This window comes from Danio rerio, chromosome 13 (genome assembly GCF_049306965.1).
Source record: "Danio rerio strain Tuebingen ecotype United States chromosome 13, GRCz12tu, whole genome shotgun sequence".
Lineage (NCBI taxonomy): Eukaryota > Metazoa > Chordata > Actinopteri > Cypriniformes > Danionidae > Danio > Danio rerio.
In genome coordinates this window covers 11,037,115-11,052,523 of record NC_133188.1, presented here as the reverse complement: position 1 = coordinate 11,052,523, position 15,409 = coordinate 11,037,115, and the positions used below count along the sequence as shown (strand labels likewise).

The 15,409-nt window shown below is 36.2% G+C and overlaps 1 protein-coding gene and 1 long non-coding RNA gene across 5 annotated transcripts in view; one reads left to right on the top strand and one right to left on the bottom strand.

Annotated features, from left to right (window-relative positions):
- LOC141377141 (uncharacterized) overlaps window positions 1-15,409 on the bottom strand; it is a 97,629-nt gene that overhangs the window by 33,177 nt on the left and 49,043 nt on the right. The window lies entirely within an intron of this gene.
- camkmt (calmodulin-lysine N-methyltransferase) overlaps window positions 97-15,409 on the top strand; it is a 260,843-nt gene continuing 245,530 nt past the window's right edge. For all 4 annotated transcript variants that reach the window (XR_012389177.1, XM_005156577.5, XM_073920717.1 and 1 more), the window contains exons 1-3: window positions 97-444; window positions 597-775; window positions 5,470-5,534. Coding sequence is in view for 3 of the 4 variants with exons in the window: in XM_005156577.5 (XP_005156634.1) it covers window positions 319-444; window positions 597-775; window positions 5,470-5,534 (370 nt within the window). In the remaining variant the exon portion in view is untranslated. The remainder of the gene's footprint in view (window positions 445-596; window positions 776-5,469; window positions 5,535-15,409) is intronic.

Below are 15,409 nucleotides of genomic sequence, written 5' to 3'. Positions count from 1 at the left end.
AATTCAGGAAAGACTAATCGAGTCTAGAATCGTAAACGATAGCCATAATACGACAGTGTTCGATGACTTCGGTGGTTGATTCGATTTCCTTTTTGCCAGCACAAGTGGAGGTGGTGTACGGAAGTAGCATGGGATTTTATTACTAAGCAACAGAGAACCGGCGAATTGGTAAAACACGATTAAATTACGCCATGGACTTTAACCGCATCCGTAGAACAAATGCCAAATAAGCCTTCGATTAGACTCTGCATTCCGCAGCTGTTCTAGTGATACAGTGAGAAGTAATTTTCTGCATGAGTTCCAGCAGGTTGCTTTGGGATGAATAACGTTACATTTAAAGACGCCCCTTTGGCTGCGACAGAAATGCATGCGAATGATCACCAAAATCACGACTCTCACTGTGGAACCGATGTGGCCCGTGCACGATGGGCTCTTCTGCGACAGGTAAGGACTTCCCTTAGTATTCAGCTATTTTAATGTGTTTGTTTGCTTCAATAAGCGCGAATGTAACGCATTATGTAAAGTGTTTTTCACATTAGACGTATTGATGTGTCAGAGTAGCTGCAGCATCCTCTGATGTGTCTCTCATCATGCAGGTGCTGAAACAGAAGCAGCTCGACAGTCAAGATGTTCAGCAGGTGTCAGTGCGGAGATTCTCCTCCTTTAACCTGTTCTCCAGGAGCAGAGGGACTCCCCCAGAAACGGAGGACCCTTCTGACGGCCAGTGGGTGGAGTACAGAAGTGCAATCTTTCCCCAGTACAGTGCCTTACTCAGGTATACTGGAGACAGTACAGTAGAACAGCTTATCTTTTTGGTGTTATTAGTCAGTGCTTTGTGGAGTAGTTAATAGTCAGTGAAAACAAATCACATGATGAGAATCATTGTAATGTAACCACTTTTTTAAAGTAATGTAATCTGACTACTTTTAGAGTACTTTTTTTTTTCATTTGCATGGTCCACTAATAAATTTGCATGACAGAATACATTCTGTACTTGGAAAACCTAAAGAGACACAAAGAGACAAATAAAGAAAAAAGAAAACGTCTCTTCTTTAAAGAGAAAAAAGAACAATTGTCACCCTCTTTTGTAAAACCAGTCATAAGTATCAGGGCATCCGCAGCGTAAAACATATGCTGGATAAGTTGGCGGTTCATTTCGCTATGGCAACCCCAGATTAATAAAGGCACTAAGCTGGAAGGAAAATTAATGAATGAATGAACATCATCTGAAAGCATAACAAGACTTATGACTGGTTTAACAGTCATCATAATTTTTAATCCTTAAAGTTTCCTATTTTTATTTAAAAAAAGAAAACATATTAACATTTATATGCATTTATGAATGCATAATATCATCTTTGAGTCAAATAACAAAAAACTAATTACTGCTTTATGCAAGTTGTTCATCATCTTGGAGTTTTTTTTATTATTTCAGCAAATAGGATTGTAAAAAAAAAATTTGTTGTACTCTCTCATTCACTGCACTCTATAAGCTTACCCAACCATGATGCCTTCCGCTACTGAGAAACACAGAAAAGTGAAAAGGGTCTATTTGGCTGAGATACAGCTATTTGAAAATCTGGAATCTCAGGTTAAAAATGATCTAAATATTGAGGATAACATCTTTAAAAATTGTCCAGATTGCAATGCATATTACTAACCAAATTTTAAGTTTTGCTATATTTATATGAGGAAATTTGAAAAGTGTCTTGTTGGAAGACAGCCTTCACTTAATATTCTAATGTTTTTTTGGCACAAAGTTATTATTTTGACTTGCACAGTGTGTATTTTGCCTGTTCACACTTATGTACCCCTCCAACATAATACTTGTTTTGTAGTCCAGTATTGTCAATAAGAAGAATATATTGATATATAATATTAAATATCAATAAACTATGTCAAATGTACAGTAATTTGTAAGCATGTAATCTATAAAAAAAGTAACTATAATGGGATTATGAGGAATTTCAAATGTAATATTAAAGCTGCAAGCAGCGATGATAGGGACCTCGCACCCGGGCTCACCGCCGCCCGGTGGCCTCAGGATGACAGAGAACAGCGAACAACATTAATTTAAGCCGATATATATAAATAACCAGAGAAAATCACAGATTTATGCCGAACTTCCTCCTGTCAGCAGGTGGCGCTATAATTGTGACTAAAGATTTTTATGTAGATGCCTTCAGTAGAAGAGTCTCATCAACCGTGTGATTTTTCAGGCAGATCGGACATTGTGTGGCTGAGTTATAAGCCAAACTACCTTCTGCCAGCAGGTGGCGCTATGACTGACTCAATTATGTTATGTGGATGTGTTCAGGAGAGGAATTTAATCAACCATTTGAAGTTTCAGGCAGATCAGACATTGTGTGGCTAAGTTATAAGCCAAACTACATTCTGCCAGCAGGTGGCACTATGACAGATTCAATATTGGCTTTTAAATGTCTTCAGAAGAGGAATTTAATCAACCATGTGTAGTTTCAGGCAGATCAGACATTGTGTGGTTAAGTTATAAGGTAAAATTCCTTCTGTCAGCAGGTGGCGCTATGACTGTGACTCAATATAGGTATGGGGATATGTTCAAGAGAAGAATTTAATCAACCATGTGAAGTTTCAGGCAGATCGGACATTGTGTGGTTGAGGTATAAGGACTTCCTGTTTCATGGCGAAGCGTTGAGGTTTGTCATGCCACCACATACACGCCCCTCCGCAAAAACTCTAGATCTTCACAATATATATCATCGCTTGAGCTTTCAGATAACAACCAACCAAATTTAGTGCTGATACGAAAAAAATTTGTGGGAGGAGTTTATTACTCTGTAAATCATGTAATTTCCTGTGGCCAGCAGGTGGCGCTATAGCTGTATCTGGATATTGGCATGTAAATGTGTTCTGGTCTAGACTCTTATTAAACGTGTGAATTTTGAGGCAGATCTGATAATGCATGCCTGAGTTATAATGACGTCCGGTTTTGTGGCGAATCATCAAAGTTTGCGTGGCCGCCACGGACACGCCCATCGACAAAAACTCTAAAGCTTCGCAATTTAACATCGCCAAGGCCTTTAGATGATAAAACCCAATTTTGGTGTTGATCGGATAAAATCCCTAGGAGGAGTTCGTTAAAATACAACGCCTGGAAATGGCAAAAAAGCCACTTTTTCGCCACAGGAAGTTAAAAATATTCGACTTCCTGTTGGGTTTGAGATATGGTTCCAAGAGACTTTTTCGTATGTTTTGCCATGTTTGAGGTGTGTGCCAATTTTTGTGCATGTGCATGATTCGTAGATCGGGGGCTCGTCCGTTTAATTTTTCTAGGTGGCGCTGTCGAGTCATTTTGCCACGCCCACTTCAATATTGTTATGTGGATGTGTTCAAGAGATGACGTTTATCAACCATGTGAAGTTTCAGGCAGATCGGACATTGTGTGGTTGAGTTATAAGGACTTCCTGTTCCATGGCGAAGCGTTGAGGTTTGTCATACCGCCACGGACACGCCCCTCTGCGAAAACTCTAAATCTTCACAATATAACATCGCTAGAGCTTTCAGATAACACCACTCAATTTTGGTGTTGATACGATAAAATTTGTGGGAGGAGTTTATAACTCCGTAAATCATGTCATTTCCTGTGGCCAGCAGGTGGCGCTGTAACTGTATCTGGATATCGGCATGTAAACGTGTTCAGGTCAGGACGCTTATCAAGTGCGTGAATTTTGAGGCAGATCTGATAATGCATGCCTGAGTTATAACGACTTCCTCTTTTGTGGCGAATCGTCAAAGTTTGCGAGGCCGCCACGGACACGCCCATCGATGAAAACTCTAAAGCTTCGCAATTTAACATCGCCAAGGCCTTTAGATGACAAACCCCAATTTTGGTGTCGATCGGATAAAATCCCTAGGAGGAGTTCGTTAAAATACAACGCCTGGAAATGGCAAAAACGCCACTTTTTCGCCGCAGGAAGTTAAAAATATCTGACTTCCTGTTGGGTTTGAGATATGGCTCCAAGAGACTTTTTCGTATGTTTTGGCATGTTTGAGGTGTGTGCCAATTTTCGTGCATGTGCGTGATTCGTGGATCGGGGGCTCGTCCGTTTAATTTTTCTAGGTGGCGCTGTCGAGTCATTTTGCCACGCCCACTTCCGAAGCCCATAATAAACGTAAATTTTCGCCACTTCTGAGGCGTGTGCAAAGTTTCGTGAGTTTTCGGGCATGTTTAGCCCCTCAAAACCGCGATTCATTCCGCGGAAGAAGAAGAAGAAGAAGAATAATAATAAACGGAGCAATTCCAATAGGGCCTACGCACCGTTTCGGTGCTCGGTCCCTAATGAATTGATAAAGTGACTTTTTTAACCCGATTACATAATCTATATTTTATGTAATAAGTTGCTAACCAGTTATTATTAATAGGATATAATTGAATCTCGGTTTATAAAATTTTTTTATTTTATTGGTTAAAATAATTGTAGTAATCAAAAAGCATGTCTAATAAATAGATTTTGTAAAACTTTAACTACAATTTATTTCAAGTAGAACAAAAATAACATTTTAAAAACCAAATTTGACATTTGTTGTATTTTTGTTAAAACTATAATATTAATATTCTTAATAATAATAATAATAATAATAATATTAATAAAAAACGTTATTTACAAAACAATATATAACTATTCCTTTTAAAACAAAAATAATATCAAATTATCACTATTTCTATTTTTAAAGGTACATTTGACTGTTATAATATATCTCAGTTTGTGCATGAAATGACAATTATTACCTCAGATAAAAGGGTAACATGCTTCTTAGGTGACTCTCAGAGCAGTTCTGGGGTAGGTTTTTATAAACACAGCCGTTTTAATTACTGCTTATGGTATGAAGCAGTGTTGGAGAAGCAAACCTGCTAGTAATAACTTTCAATTCATGCCATGTCAATTAAAGCTGTATTTAGGGATGTCAAGCAGGTGGTAATAGCTAAATAAAAAGTCGAAGGTCAAATGAATGTTGTATTTTTGCTGCAAAATCTTGTCTGCATTATTGCACAACTGTTGCTGCTCTACTTTTCATTTATTCATTTAAAATCTTCCGCATTCTTTGACATTTTGTGTTATACAGGTAAGTGTTTAACTGTGTTTCTCGCATAGCAGAAATTGCATGGCCCTAGAATAGATGGAAATTGTATAGCTTTCTATTTAAAATGATATGCATTACATTTTTTTTTGTCGTTAGTAATTATGGAAATGTTTCTGTGAAAGGCGTCCGTTGACAAAAGTCATTACATTGTAAGGAATAAAAGCAGCTTGAACATTCTTAAAACAATCTTCTTTTATTTCTATATATAAAACAATGGGTCAATGAGAAATTTCTTTTTTGTTTTTTTTGACTAAGTATACGCTAACTAGATATTTTGATCAGTTTTCATATCTATCGTTAGTATTGTCATTATCATATAGCTATATCATGTTCCTTACTTCATTTCAGAGACAATCTTGGCCCCATTAGAGTGGATGAGGTTCTCAGCAGCTTTGACAACACGGGAAATGTCTGTGAGTACTCATTCTGTACATGTCTACAGTACTATACATAAGACAGCATTGAATAGTGAAACTCCCTGGTTATGAACAATACTTTACTGAAATGATAAACAGAAGTGTTCAATGGCAGTCAGCAGGGTGTCAGATCAAGCTGCAGCTCCGTGATGCACCAGAGGCAGGCACACTTGAGCCTTACAAGCATCTTATTATAACCAACTTGTTGACTCCTGCTGTATATTGACAGGGATATGAAAGTACGTTTACTTTCTCTGCGTACGATCATAACATACTTTGTTAAGGAGTCAGAATGTTGTGTGACTGTAAGGGGCTGGCTGAACAAACAATCACAGTATATACACAATAGTCAACATTTGAGGATGATCAAAAACTATTAAAACCGTCCTAAGGCAGGATTACATGTTGTTCAATAGATTTAAGTTGTTTTCATAAACTTTTTTTTTTGTACATATTGCACAAATGCATTTGATTAGTGAAAATAAATGTGGTTCTAATGATACAGATTATTTCAGTTTAAAGTAAATGTTATATTAAAAAAATAATAATTCAAAGAAACTTGAAATAAAAAGTAAAATAATTTCTGCAAAATTTGATTGTACTAAAAAAGGGAATAGCAAATCAGTATACTGAAAACTGGAGTAATTATGCTGAACATTCAGATCACAAGCATGAATTGCATTTTAAAGCATATTAATATGATTTATTTTCAATTGTAATAATATTTCACAAGATTTGATCAAATCCATGCAGCCTTGATAAACATAAGAGACTTATGAATGATGTGGAAACAATATCAAACCCAAATATTGGATTGATCGTATACCGTATGTACAGTTATCAGTTTTAGATGCTCTTTTGCCCCTAGTGGAGAAATACATCATGTGTAGATGATTCGGATCTTACAAGTTTGAATCAAATGTTTGCTGTTCAATGACAAAAGGCAAGACCTTTTTACGAGATGATGTTTAATGGTCATCAGCTTCTTAAATCCTTCAAAGTTTTAAATATTTAGATAAAAAAAATTATATAGGTACGAGTACAGTTGAAGTCAGAATTATTTGCCCCCCTTTTAATTTTTTTTTTCTTTTTTAACTATTTCCCAAATGATGTTTTGGAAAACAGAGCAAGGAAATTTCCACAGTATGTCTGATAATATTCTTTCCTCTAGAGAAAGTCTTGTTGTTTTAATTTAGCTTGAATAAATGCAATTTTTAATTTTTTAAAAGCTATTTTAAGGACAAAATTATAACCCCCTTAAAGCTATATTTTTTCGATAGTCTACAGAACAAACCATCGTAATACAATAACTTGCCTAATTACCCTAACATGCCTAGTTAACCTAATTAACCTTGTTAAGCCGGCAGCTAGCTATCTGCAACTCTGACATGGTCACCCACTGAAGCTAAGCAGGGCTGCGCCTGGTCAGTACCTGGATGGGAGACCACATGGGAAAGCTAGGTTGCTGCCAGAAGTGTAGATAGTGAGACCAGCAGGGGGCGCCCAACCTGCGGTCTGTCTGGGTCCTAATGCCCCAGTATACTGACAGGGACTCTATACTGCTTAGTGAGCGTCTTTCGGATGAGACGTTAAACCGAGGTCATGAAAAAGTGCAGGGGTTTAACCCCGGCATCCTGGCCAAATTTGCCCACTGGCCTTTGTCCATCATGGCCTCTCAACCATTCCCATATCATAATTGGCTTCATCCCTCTGTCTCCTCTCCACCAATCAGCTGGTGTGTGGTGTGCGGTCTGGCTGCTGTCGCGTCATCCAGGTGGATGCTGCACACTGGTGGTGGATTAGGAGATACCCCCCACCCCCCACCCCCCACCCACCCTTGTGTAAAGTGCTTTAAGTGCCCAGAAAAGTGCTATATAAATATAAGCAATTAATTATTAATATTATTATTAAATGTCACTTTAAGCTGTATAGAAGTGTCTTGAAGAATATCTAGTAAACCATTATTTACTGTCATCATGGCAAAGATAAAATAATTCAGTTATTAGAAATGAGTTATTAAAACGATTATGTTTAGAAATGTGTTGAAAAAAATCTTCTCTCCGTTAAACAGAAATTGGAGAAAAAAATAAACAGGAGGGCTAATAATTCTGACTTCAACTGTATAAAGCTACACTTTGTATTCCACACACACACACACACACACACACACACACACACACACACACACGCACACACACACACACACACACGAACAAACTAGTTAATGCTCATGCGAGGTATTTCTAATGCAGAGTCTAGCAAATTTGGCATTGCTCTGTCTTCTGGCTGCTATTATTAGTCTCCCTTTTTTTTCCCTGAATGTCATGATAGCACTTTCATCACAGAGTTTTTCTTTTGTTACTTGAGCAAATTGGAGTTCTAAAATGTATTTAAGGTACTCTCCTTAAATCTGCTCTTAAAGTTTACCCAACTGTGACAACTTTCGCTGCTAAGGAATCCAGAAATGTGAAATAAGTCTTATAATTTGGTCAAAATAAAACTGTTTTAAATCAGTTCTCTTAGGCTATGAATTAGGCTATGAGTTAAAAGGTTTTTTTCAACTATCCTTTTAGGTTGAGAGAAAGCGAGTGGTTTTTTTTAATCTTTAGTGATTTTATTTTTTGCTTCCTATCAAGAGAGGTGTTGGAAACTATCGGCTAGTGGGCTGCAAGATTTGAAGAAAAAAAAAATCAAATCATGATTTATTCGATCAAAATTTACGATTTACTATAACTTCATAAAAGAGCTACAAGTTTGAGGTGGTGGTTTTAACAGCACCAAAGGAAGACCAAGCATAATCAAGAAGTACGCTACATTATACTACTTTTTATTTAATAAAAAAAAAAAATAAAATTCAAAGAAGAAAATAACCACAGTATTTAAAGTTCAATGAAATAAATAATATGTCAAATATTTTATATAGATTTATAAAAGCTTTAAAACATTTACACTTAGATTGTTACATTTTTCATATTGATTTTATAACATTCACGCTGGTTGACAATGCTTTCCATACACAATTTTAGATTTTACTTCACAGCACAAGAATTCTTTTAATAAAATGTATAATTTATAAATACATTTATATATTATCTGTAATACAATTTTGTCCTTTAATACAATCAGTCAGATAAATCAACTGTACCTTTAATTTGACCTGCTCAAAGAAAACACTCTTTTTGAATGTATCAAACAACTCAAATACATGAACAGAACAACATGGGCATTTATAGTAAGTAAAAGAGTGAGTTTTTAAACGCGTGGGATTGGTCCTTGTGTTCCCGCACTCAACAGAAAGCGCTTGGTGGTGAGCGCAGCTCTGGCGTTATTCACCGATGAGTGATGCGAATACATGGCACAGCTGATTCTTGACAGACGCCGTGGAGAAAACTCAAGCTGCAGAGTATCACGCTTGTGTTTATATATAAGAATCGCTGTAACATTCAAGAGAGAAAAGGTAAACGTTGCCTCACGCAAGCAGGTTAAAGGTCCACAGGGAGAGAGATAGAGAAAAGAGATGGAGTTTACAACTTTCGTTGTCTCCATAGCAGTGAAATAGTGTCTTGTGGGTTCTGCTGTAACCGTTGTCTACTTTTTAAGTAACGTTAACGTTAGTTGGATTGTTTTAACTTTTCGCCCTAGCCTCCCTCACCATAGTAGTAATCAAAATTGTTGCACCTTTTGCAATTTAGGTTTAAAAATTGGTATATGCTACTGATAAAAGTAAATTTCATCATCATTTTAACAACTTTATGTAACTCCAAAACTGTACATCTTACTTTCTTCTGTTGACAACAAAGTTTTGCAGCAGACACACACACACACCAATACTTTTCGGAATCAGTTGTTGCTGTTAAAAGAAGGAAAGTCACTTATTTAGTTCAATACTTTGTAATGCAGATGACCTACTTTAGCAAAGGAAAGCGACTGGTTTTCACTGGCTTGCGGACTGATAGGTCTTAAAATATTTGGCTCCTTTACTGGATTAGTGAATAGGGCCAACATGCTCTCTTCTACAGCAGGGTCATCGCATCTCTTTTCAGAGCTTCCTCTCAACCACCCTTAATTGATCTTACGCATTGGTAAGCCCAAACATCTCCCCCATGTCCTTGTCAGCTCAGCTGGGCAGGCTCATTGTCTGCAAAGGGGAGGGAGCCTCTGGTGTTGCCCACCTCGCATACCCAGTTTAAAGTCCTCGTCCCAGGATTTGACAAGCCGAAAGGTCTCTATGTCCTCTGAGGCACTGAATGTGGATTAGCTATCCAAATGTATGGATTACGGTGATCCAACTTGTCAGGGTTGGAAGGGTTGACTGTGCTGTGGGTTTAAGTGCTGTTGTTTCCAGCAGGGATCAAGAGGGACACAAAAGGTCTTATCTGAACATGCTGGGTGGACATGAAGAGCTTTAGAGAGGCTTGTTGACCACTGGTTTGGATTCAGACGTCAGCTCTTGCACTGTCATGTGCTCGGGTCAGAGTTGCTGGAAAACTAAAGGGAAAATATATAGGGGTAGTATACATAGTGTATGAAAGTGCCTAGCATGAGTATCTGTCATTTCACACCTTTTGAAGTAGTTGAAAGAGGATAAGCTGAAATCGGTTTAGGTTCTGTTTACATCCTGTATCCTTTACTTGTGATCTGATTGACAAAAATTATATATGAACTGTAAATGGAGGTTTAGGTTGCATTTACATTGCCAAGCTTACTGCCCAAATCAGATTACTTTTTTCTTCTCATATTTAATTTTTTTGTATTGCTGTTCGCACTTTTTAATTTAAATGTGGCCAATTGTTGGAATATTTAGTCAATTCCATGCCTGTTAAATAAAAAGGTCTTGAGAGTTTTTTTTCTTCAAGGTTTAACATATTAGCAATTTATTGGATACAAATAAATAATTCGGTTTACAGAATTCTGTTATCCTCAATGCAATTTAAGAGTTACGTTCAGGGGAGCGCAACAGTTTTCATTTCCTGACTTCAACTTATAGAGGCAGCTGATATTAACTGGTGGAGTTTAGTGAAATTCATCACTTGTCAATCATTCTCCAGTTGGCCACACCCATGCATACGTCTTCTTTTCTTTCTTTTTTTTTACCAATTCCCTGTACAACATTAAAAGCCTAAACCTTTCTCAACTGCACATATTCTGTGTTCAGTTTCAACACATTTCTGCTGACAGAAAGTTTAGCTTCAGAGCTCAAGTTAACTTTAGACAGTTAGGCCTTTGCATTTATAATAACTTCATCTCCTTCTTCTGCAAAAATGCTTTAGTAGTATGCAACGCACATCACACTCAAGAAGAAGTTTGGTTAATATATACCACCTTAAGCAATACAAATACAATTATTTAATAAAAAGAAAAAGATAATTATATAATAAATAATAATAATAAATATATTTATTTTTTCACAATACAATGTCAGATTTTCAGTGTGTACAATATACATATGTATATATCACAAATGAAAGTGCCACCAATTGTAATTGTTTTGAAGAATCAAATTCTTTTTTTACAATTTTCTTACGTTTTGTCGCACTTGTCAGATGAAAAATCCACAAGAGGGCGCTATCTGTATGTAAAAACGTTACATTTTGTTTTACGTTTCACATACATGTCATTATGTACAAGCTTATTAGAAGGCAAGGCTTGTTGTAAAGATCATCTAGCAAACGCTTGACCTAAACCTTTTCATAAACCAAACAGTAATGTTTTCAAATACAAATATGAGAGAAATTTGTACAGTGGCCACATAGGTTTACCTTGATTTTGCATTGATTTTATTTATTTTTTGTGGAACTATGCTTTAACAGACTCAAACTTGAGCGCTCTGCAACACAAATACAATAAAGTGAGATACTGAGCAAACTGAGCACACTAGAAAAGTTGTCCATATGAAAATAAGTGAGGGAAATGTTTATTTTTGATAACAAATCATAAATCTTGGTGTTTATTTGGTGTTGTGCAAAGAACAGCACACAAAAAAAGCCTTTATTCATCAACAATATGTCTCTGTAGATATCATTAGTGTGACAAGGAACTAAAGTTGTTGCTGCCGTATTGCGCAGTAGCTTTCATTTTACCTAGAAACCAGCAGTGAAGCATATGTTATTACAATTTCACAGAAAAATAGACTAAAGCATGTATCCTAAGAAGAGTCACATGATCATGACACGAAATCATGACAATTAGACATCCTAATGTGCAGTGCTCAGTCTCAGCATGGTTTCTGTTTAACACCCAACCAGTTTAGTTATCAAGAATCCGTGTGTGATGGTGACTTTAAGAGCTTTTTCATAGTGTAATAAGAGTTATTAGTGTGCTTGTCTTTTTTTCTATGATGTGTTTGTTTGTGTGTGTTCAATGGTCTCCACTCACATGCCCGTCTGTCGTACCCCCTGCTTGGGCAATTATGTAGATTGGGGGACCCTGTGTACTAATTGCTCAGATTGAGTCTGTCCAATGAGGCCCGGTTAGACCTGTGGAGGTCAGAGGTTCGGGCTCTCCATCTCTGCCTTATTCTGCTCTCCGGTGTTGGTGCGAGTTAATTAACGCTGCTCTCAGACTGTTTACAGGACGACTCACTGACCAGACTCAAGCCCTCATTACTGCACAACGGCCTGTTGAACGTGTGCAGACAGGGTCCGAAATTAACACTCACCCACCCAGCACCAAATGCCAGCCACAATTGTCTGTGATGAGTAAATGACACTGTCAGTTGGCTGGAAATTAATCGTTTTCTGTTAAAAGCAATGTGAGCGATTCAAATTGCAATTATGGCTAAAATTTTAAACTTGAATGTGAAAAATAATTGCCAATGGAGTCATTTTTATTTAACTTTTTTAGTTTCCATATCACAACAGAGTACAAAGTTACTCAATAATAATCATGTAGACACAGCAAACAAACAACAACAACAACAACAAAAGGGGGAGATCTGTTTAAATCAGGTTAAGAGTGTTTCCCAAGTCTATGTTTAGACCATGATACTACCCTACTTCCTCAGAGCTTGTTCTTGTTGTAGCAGACTGCCAACATTTACATTGAACTTTAGGAAGATATTAAAAGGCAGATATCTTCAAACACATTTAGTTTTTTTTTCACAATGTACACTCTCAGAAAAAATGGTACAATGTTGTACCAAAGAAGGTACAAACCCTTGTCACTGGCGCAGTACCTTTTTATGGAACAGAATTGTACCTTAAGACAAAGAAACAAATTTGTACCATTGCAGTTTGTACCTTTAAGAACATGATTTATACCATGGGAAACCAAAATGTACCTTCATCAAAGATACAAATGTTGTACCAGTTGTTTTGTATTATTGCATTGTAGAACTTAATAATTATTGTTTATGAGTTTCTTTAAACATATGCTTTTAAATGATGATTCATGTTTTAATATGGAAATTATTCATAAATCACTTCGCCTTTCCATTAATATTTATTTTCATAGATATCGTAACAAAGAAGGAGTTGTCCAACACTTATGTACATTCTCAGAAATAAAGGTACAGGAGCTGTCACTGGGGCAGTACCTTTTTAAAAGATGCATATTAGTACCCAAATGTACCTTAAAAGTACCTCTGAAATACCATTATGGACCCTTCAGGTACAAATATGTATCGTTTGAAAAGGTACCGCCCCAGTGACAGCTCCTGTACCTTTATTTCTGAAAGTGTATCTTTTTATAAGAACAATTATGTACCTTCATTTGAATTGTATCATAAAAGGTACAGAACAGTATCATAAGAGGTCTTTTCTGTACCATATAAGGTACAACTTTTACAGAGGTACAAAACTGACCCTCAAGGAACATTATTTGTATCACCGTGTAAATTTTTTTCTGAGAGTGTATGTCACAGGTGTCAAACTCAGTTCCAAAAGGGCCGCAGCTCTGCACAGTTTAGTTCCAACCCTAATTAAACACACCTGATCAAACTAATTGAGTCCTTCAGGCTTGTTTAAAACCTACAGGTAAGTGTGTTGGAGCAGGGTTGGAACTAAACTGTGCAGGGCTTCGGCCCTCCAGGAATTGAGTTTGACACCCCTGGTGTATGTGATCCTTTCCATTGACATACATGACGCCATTTCTTTAATCAACTTTCCAATTTTAGATTCTTTATATTTTTCCAATTAAGAGCAATACGTTTAGCTTGTAAAATACACATTTCTATAAATCTGACCTCTGCTTTGTAAGAGAGGGCTGATAGGATATATACCCAGGATCAAAATCTTAGTATCCAATAGTAAAATCTTAGATAACATTCTGTCGATCATTTTAATAATACCTCGCCAAAAAGGTTTCACTTGCAGACATTCCCATGTACAGTGGTACAATGTACCTCTTACCTCATTACACAGATATCTGGAATATTATTGTTAAACTTGTGCAATATAGCAGGAGTTATGTATGTTCACATCTGCCATTTGTACTGTACAAGTTTCGGGCCACTGTTGATTGTTTGCATTTGAGGTATGAGCTTTTTTACTTAGAGTACCTCATTCCAACCTTCTAGAGATATTTCATCATCTATATCAGGGGTGGCCAACCCTATTCCTGGAGAGCCACCCTCCTGCAGATTTCAGTTGCTACCCATATCAAACACACCTGAACCAATTAATTATGACCTGAACACCACGTGATAGTTGCTGGCAGGTGTGTTTGATATGGGTTGCAACTGAAATCTGCTGAAGGTGGCCCTCCAGGAACAGGGTTGGCCACCCCTGATCTATAAATTCTGATAATTTGCCAAATCCAGATACAATTTTTTTTTTTAGTTTTTAATTAAAAATATTTTAATACACAGTTCTATAATTATTCTTTATTTATAGATAAAGGTCTGTGGTTCTGTATACATTGACTTTATCATGCTGGAGTTAATAGCCGTTTCACTTTACTTCATGGCTTATTAATACCGCCCTGTAGGTCTATTAGAGACATTCATAAATATTCTTAGTAAATCTAATAAATGTTGGAGACATACTCTTTACAAAAATGCACTGATGTCTGGATTAACTTTATTAGGTCAATAATAATATTGGTTTTATTTAGGTCTGAAAAAATGTGCCAGTATAACATGCTTTTTCTTTTATTTCCTTTGAGTAAATCAGATATTGCTTAACATTAACACAAGGTAAAAATATTTAGTTGTCAAAATGAATGCAAACTCTAAATATGTTTGAAAACATGACACTTTTGTATTTATTTTATACAAAAATATATCTGTCAATGACAATTGTTTTATTTGAATGTACAAAGAAATTGTAAAAAGAAACAAATAGTTGTGGTTTTCAACTCAAACTCAATTTTTAAGTGACTTTTAAGTGATTTTTACACTTTATTAATTTCCTCATGACTTTATTCTTGCAGCATGATGATTTTAAAGTCAGTTTTTACTTTTTCATATATTAAAGCTCTGTTTTTTCCCTGAAACTATAGGTGTTTTTTTTCCTCAAACAAGGTCAATTATCCGTTTAATCTTCTTCTGTTTCACTAAAGCATAATCTATTTTTTAAAATTAATAAAACTTCCTTAAATTAAACTTTAAAGTTAATTTTAAACCCTCTATGTGCGACAACAATGTAATAAACAAATGAATACATAAATGAATATTAATTTAAAGGAGCAAAATAAAAGACCAAGAACCGCTTTCATGATAGAGCCACCTACAGGAAATATTGCCTGTATTTGAGTGACCCAGAGCTGACCCAGTCTCCGTGCTGAATGATAAATAAGTGACCCAGATTAAAGTCATTATGTGAAGCATTATTATAAAACATAATGTTCTTTTTCTGGCTATGTGCAAGATGGCATTATAAAAGGATTTGCCTCTCTGTATAAGCGCGAGTATAAAAGCAAATGTTCTTAATCAT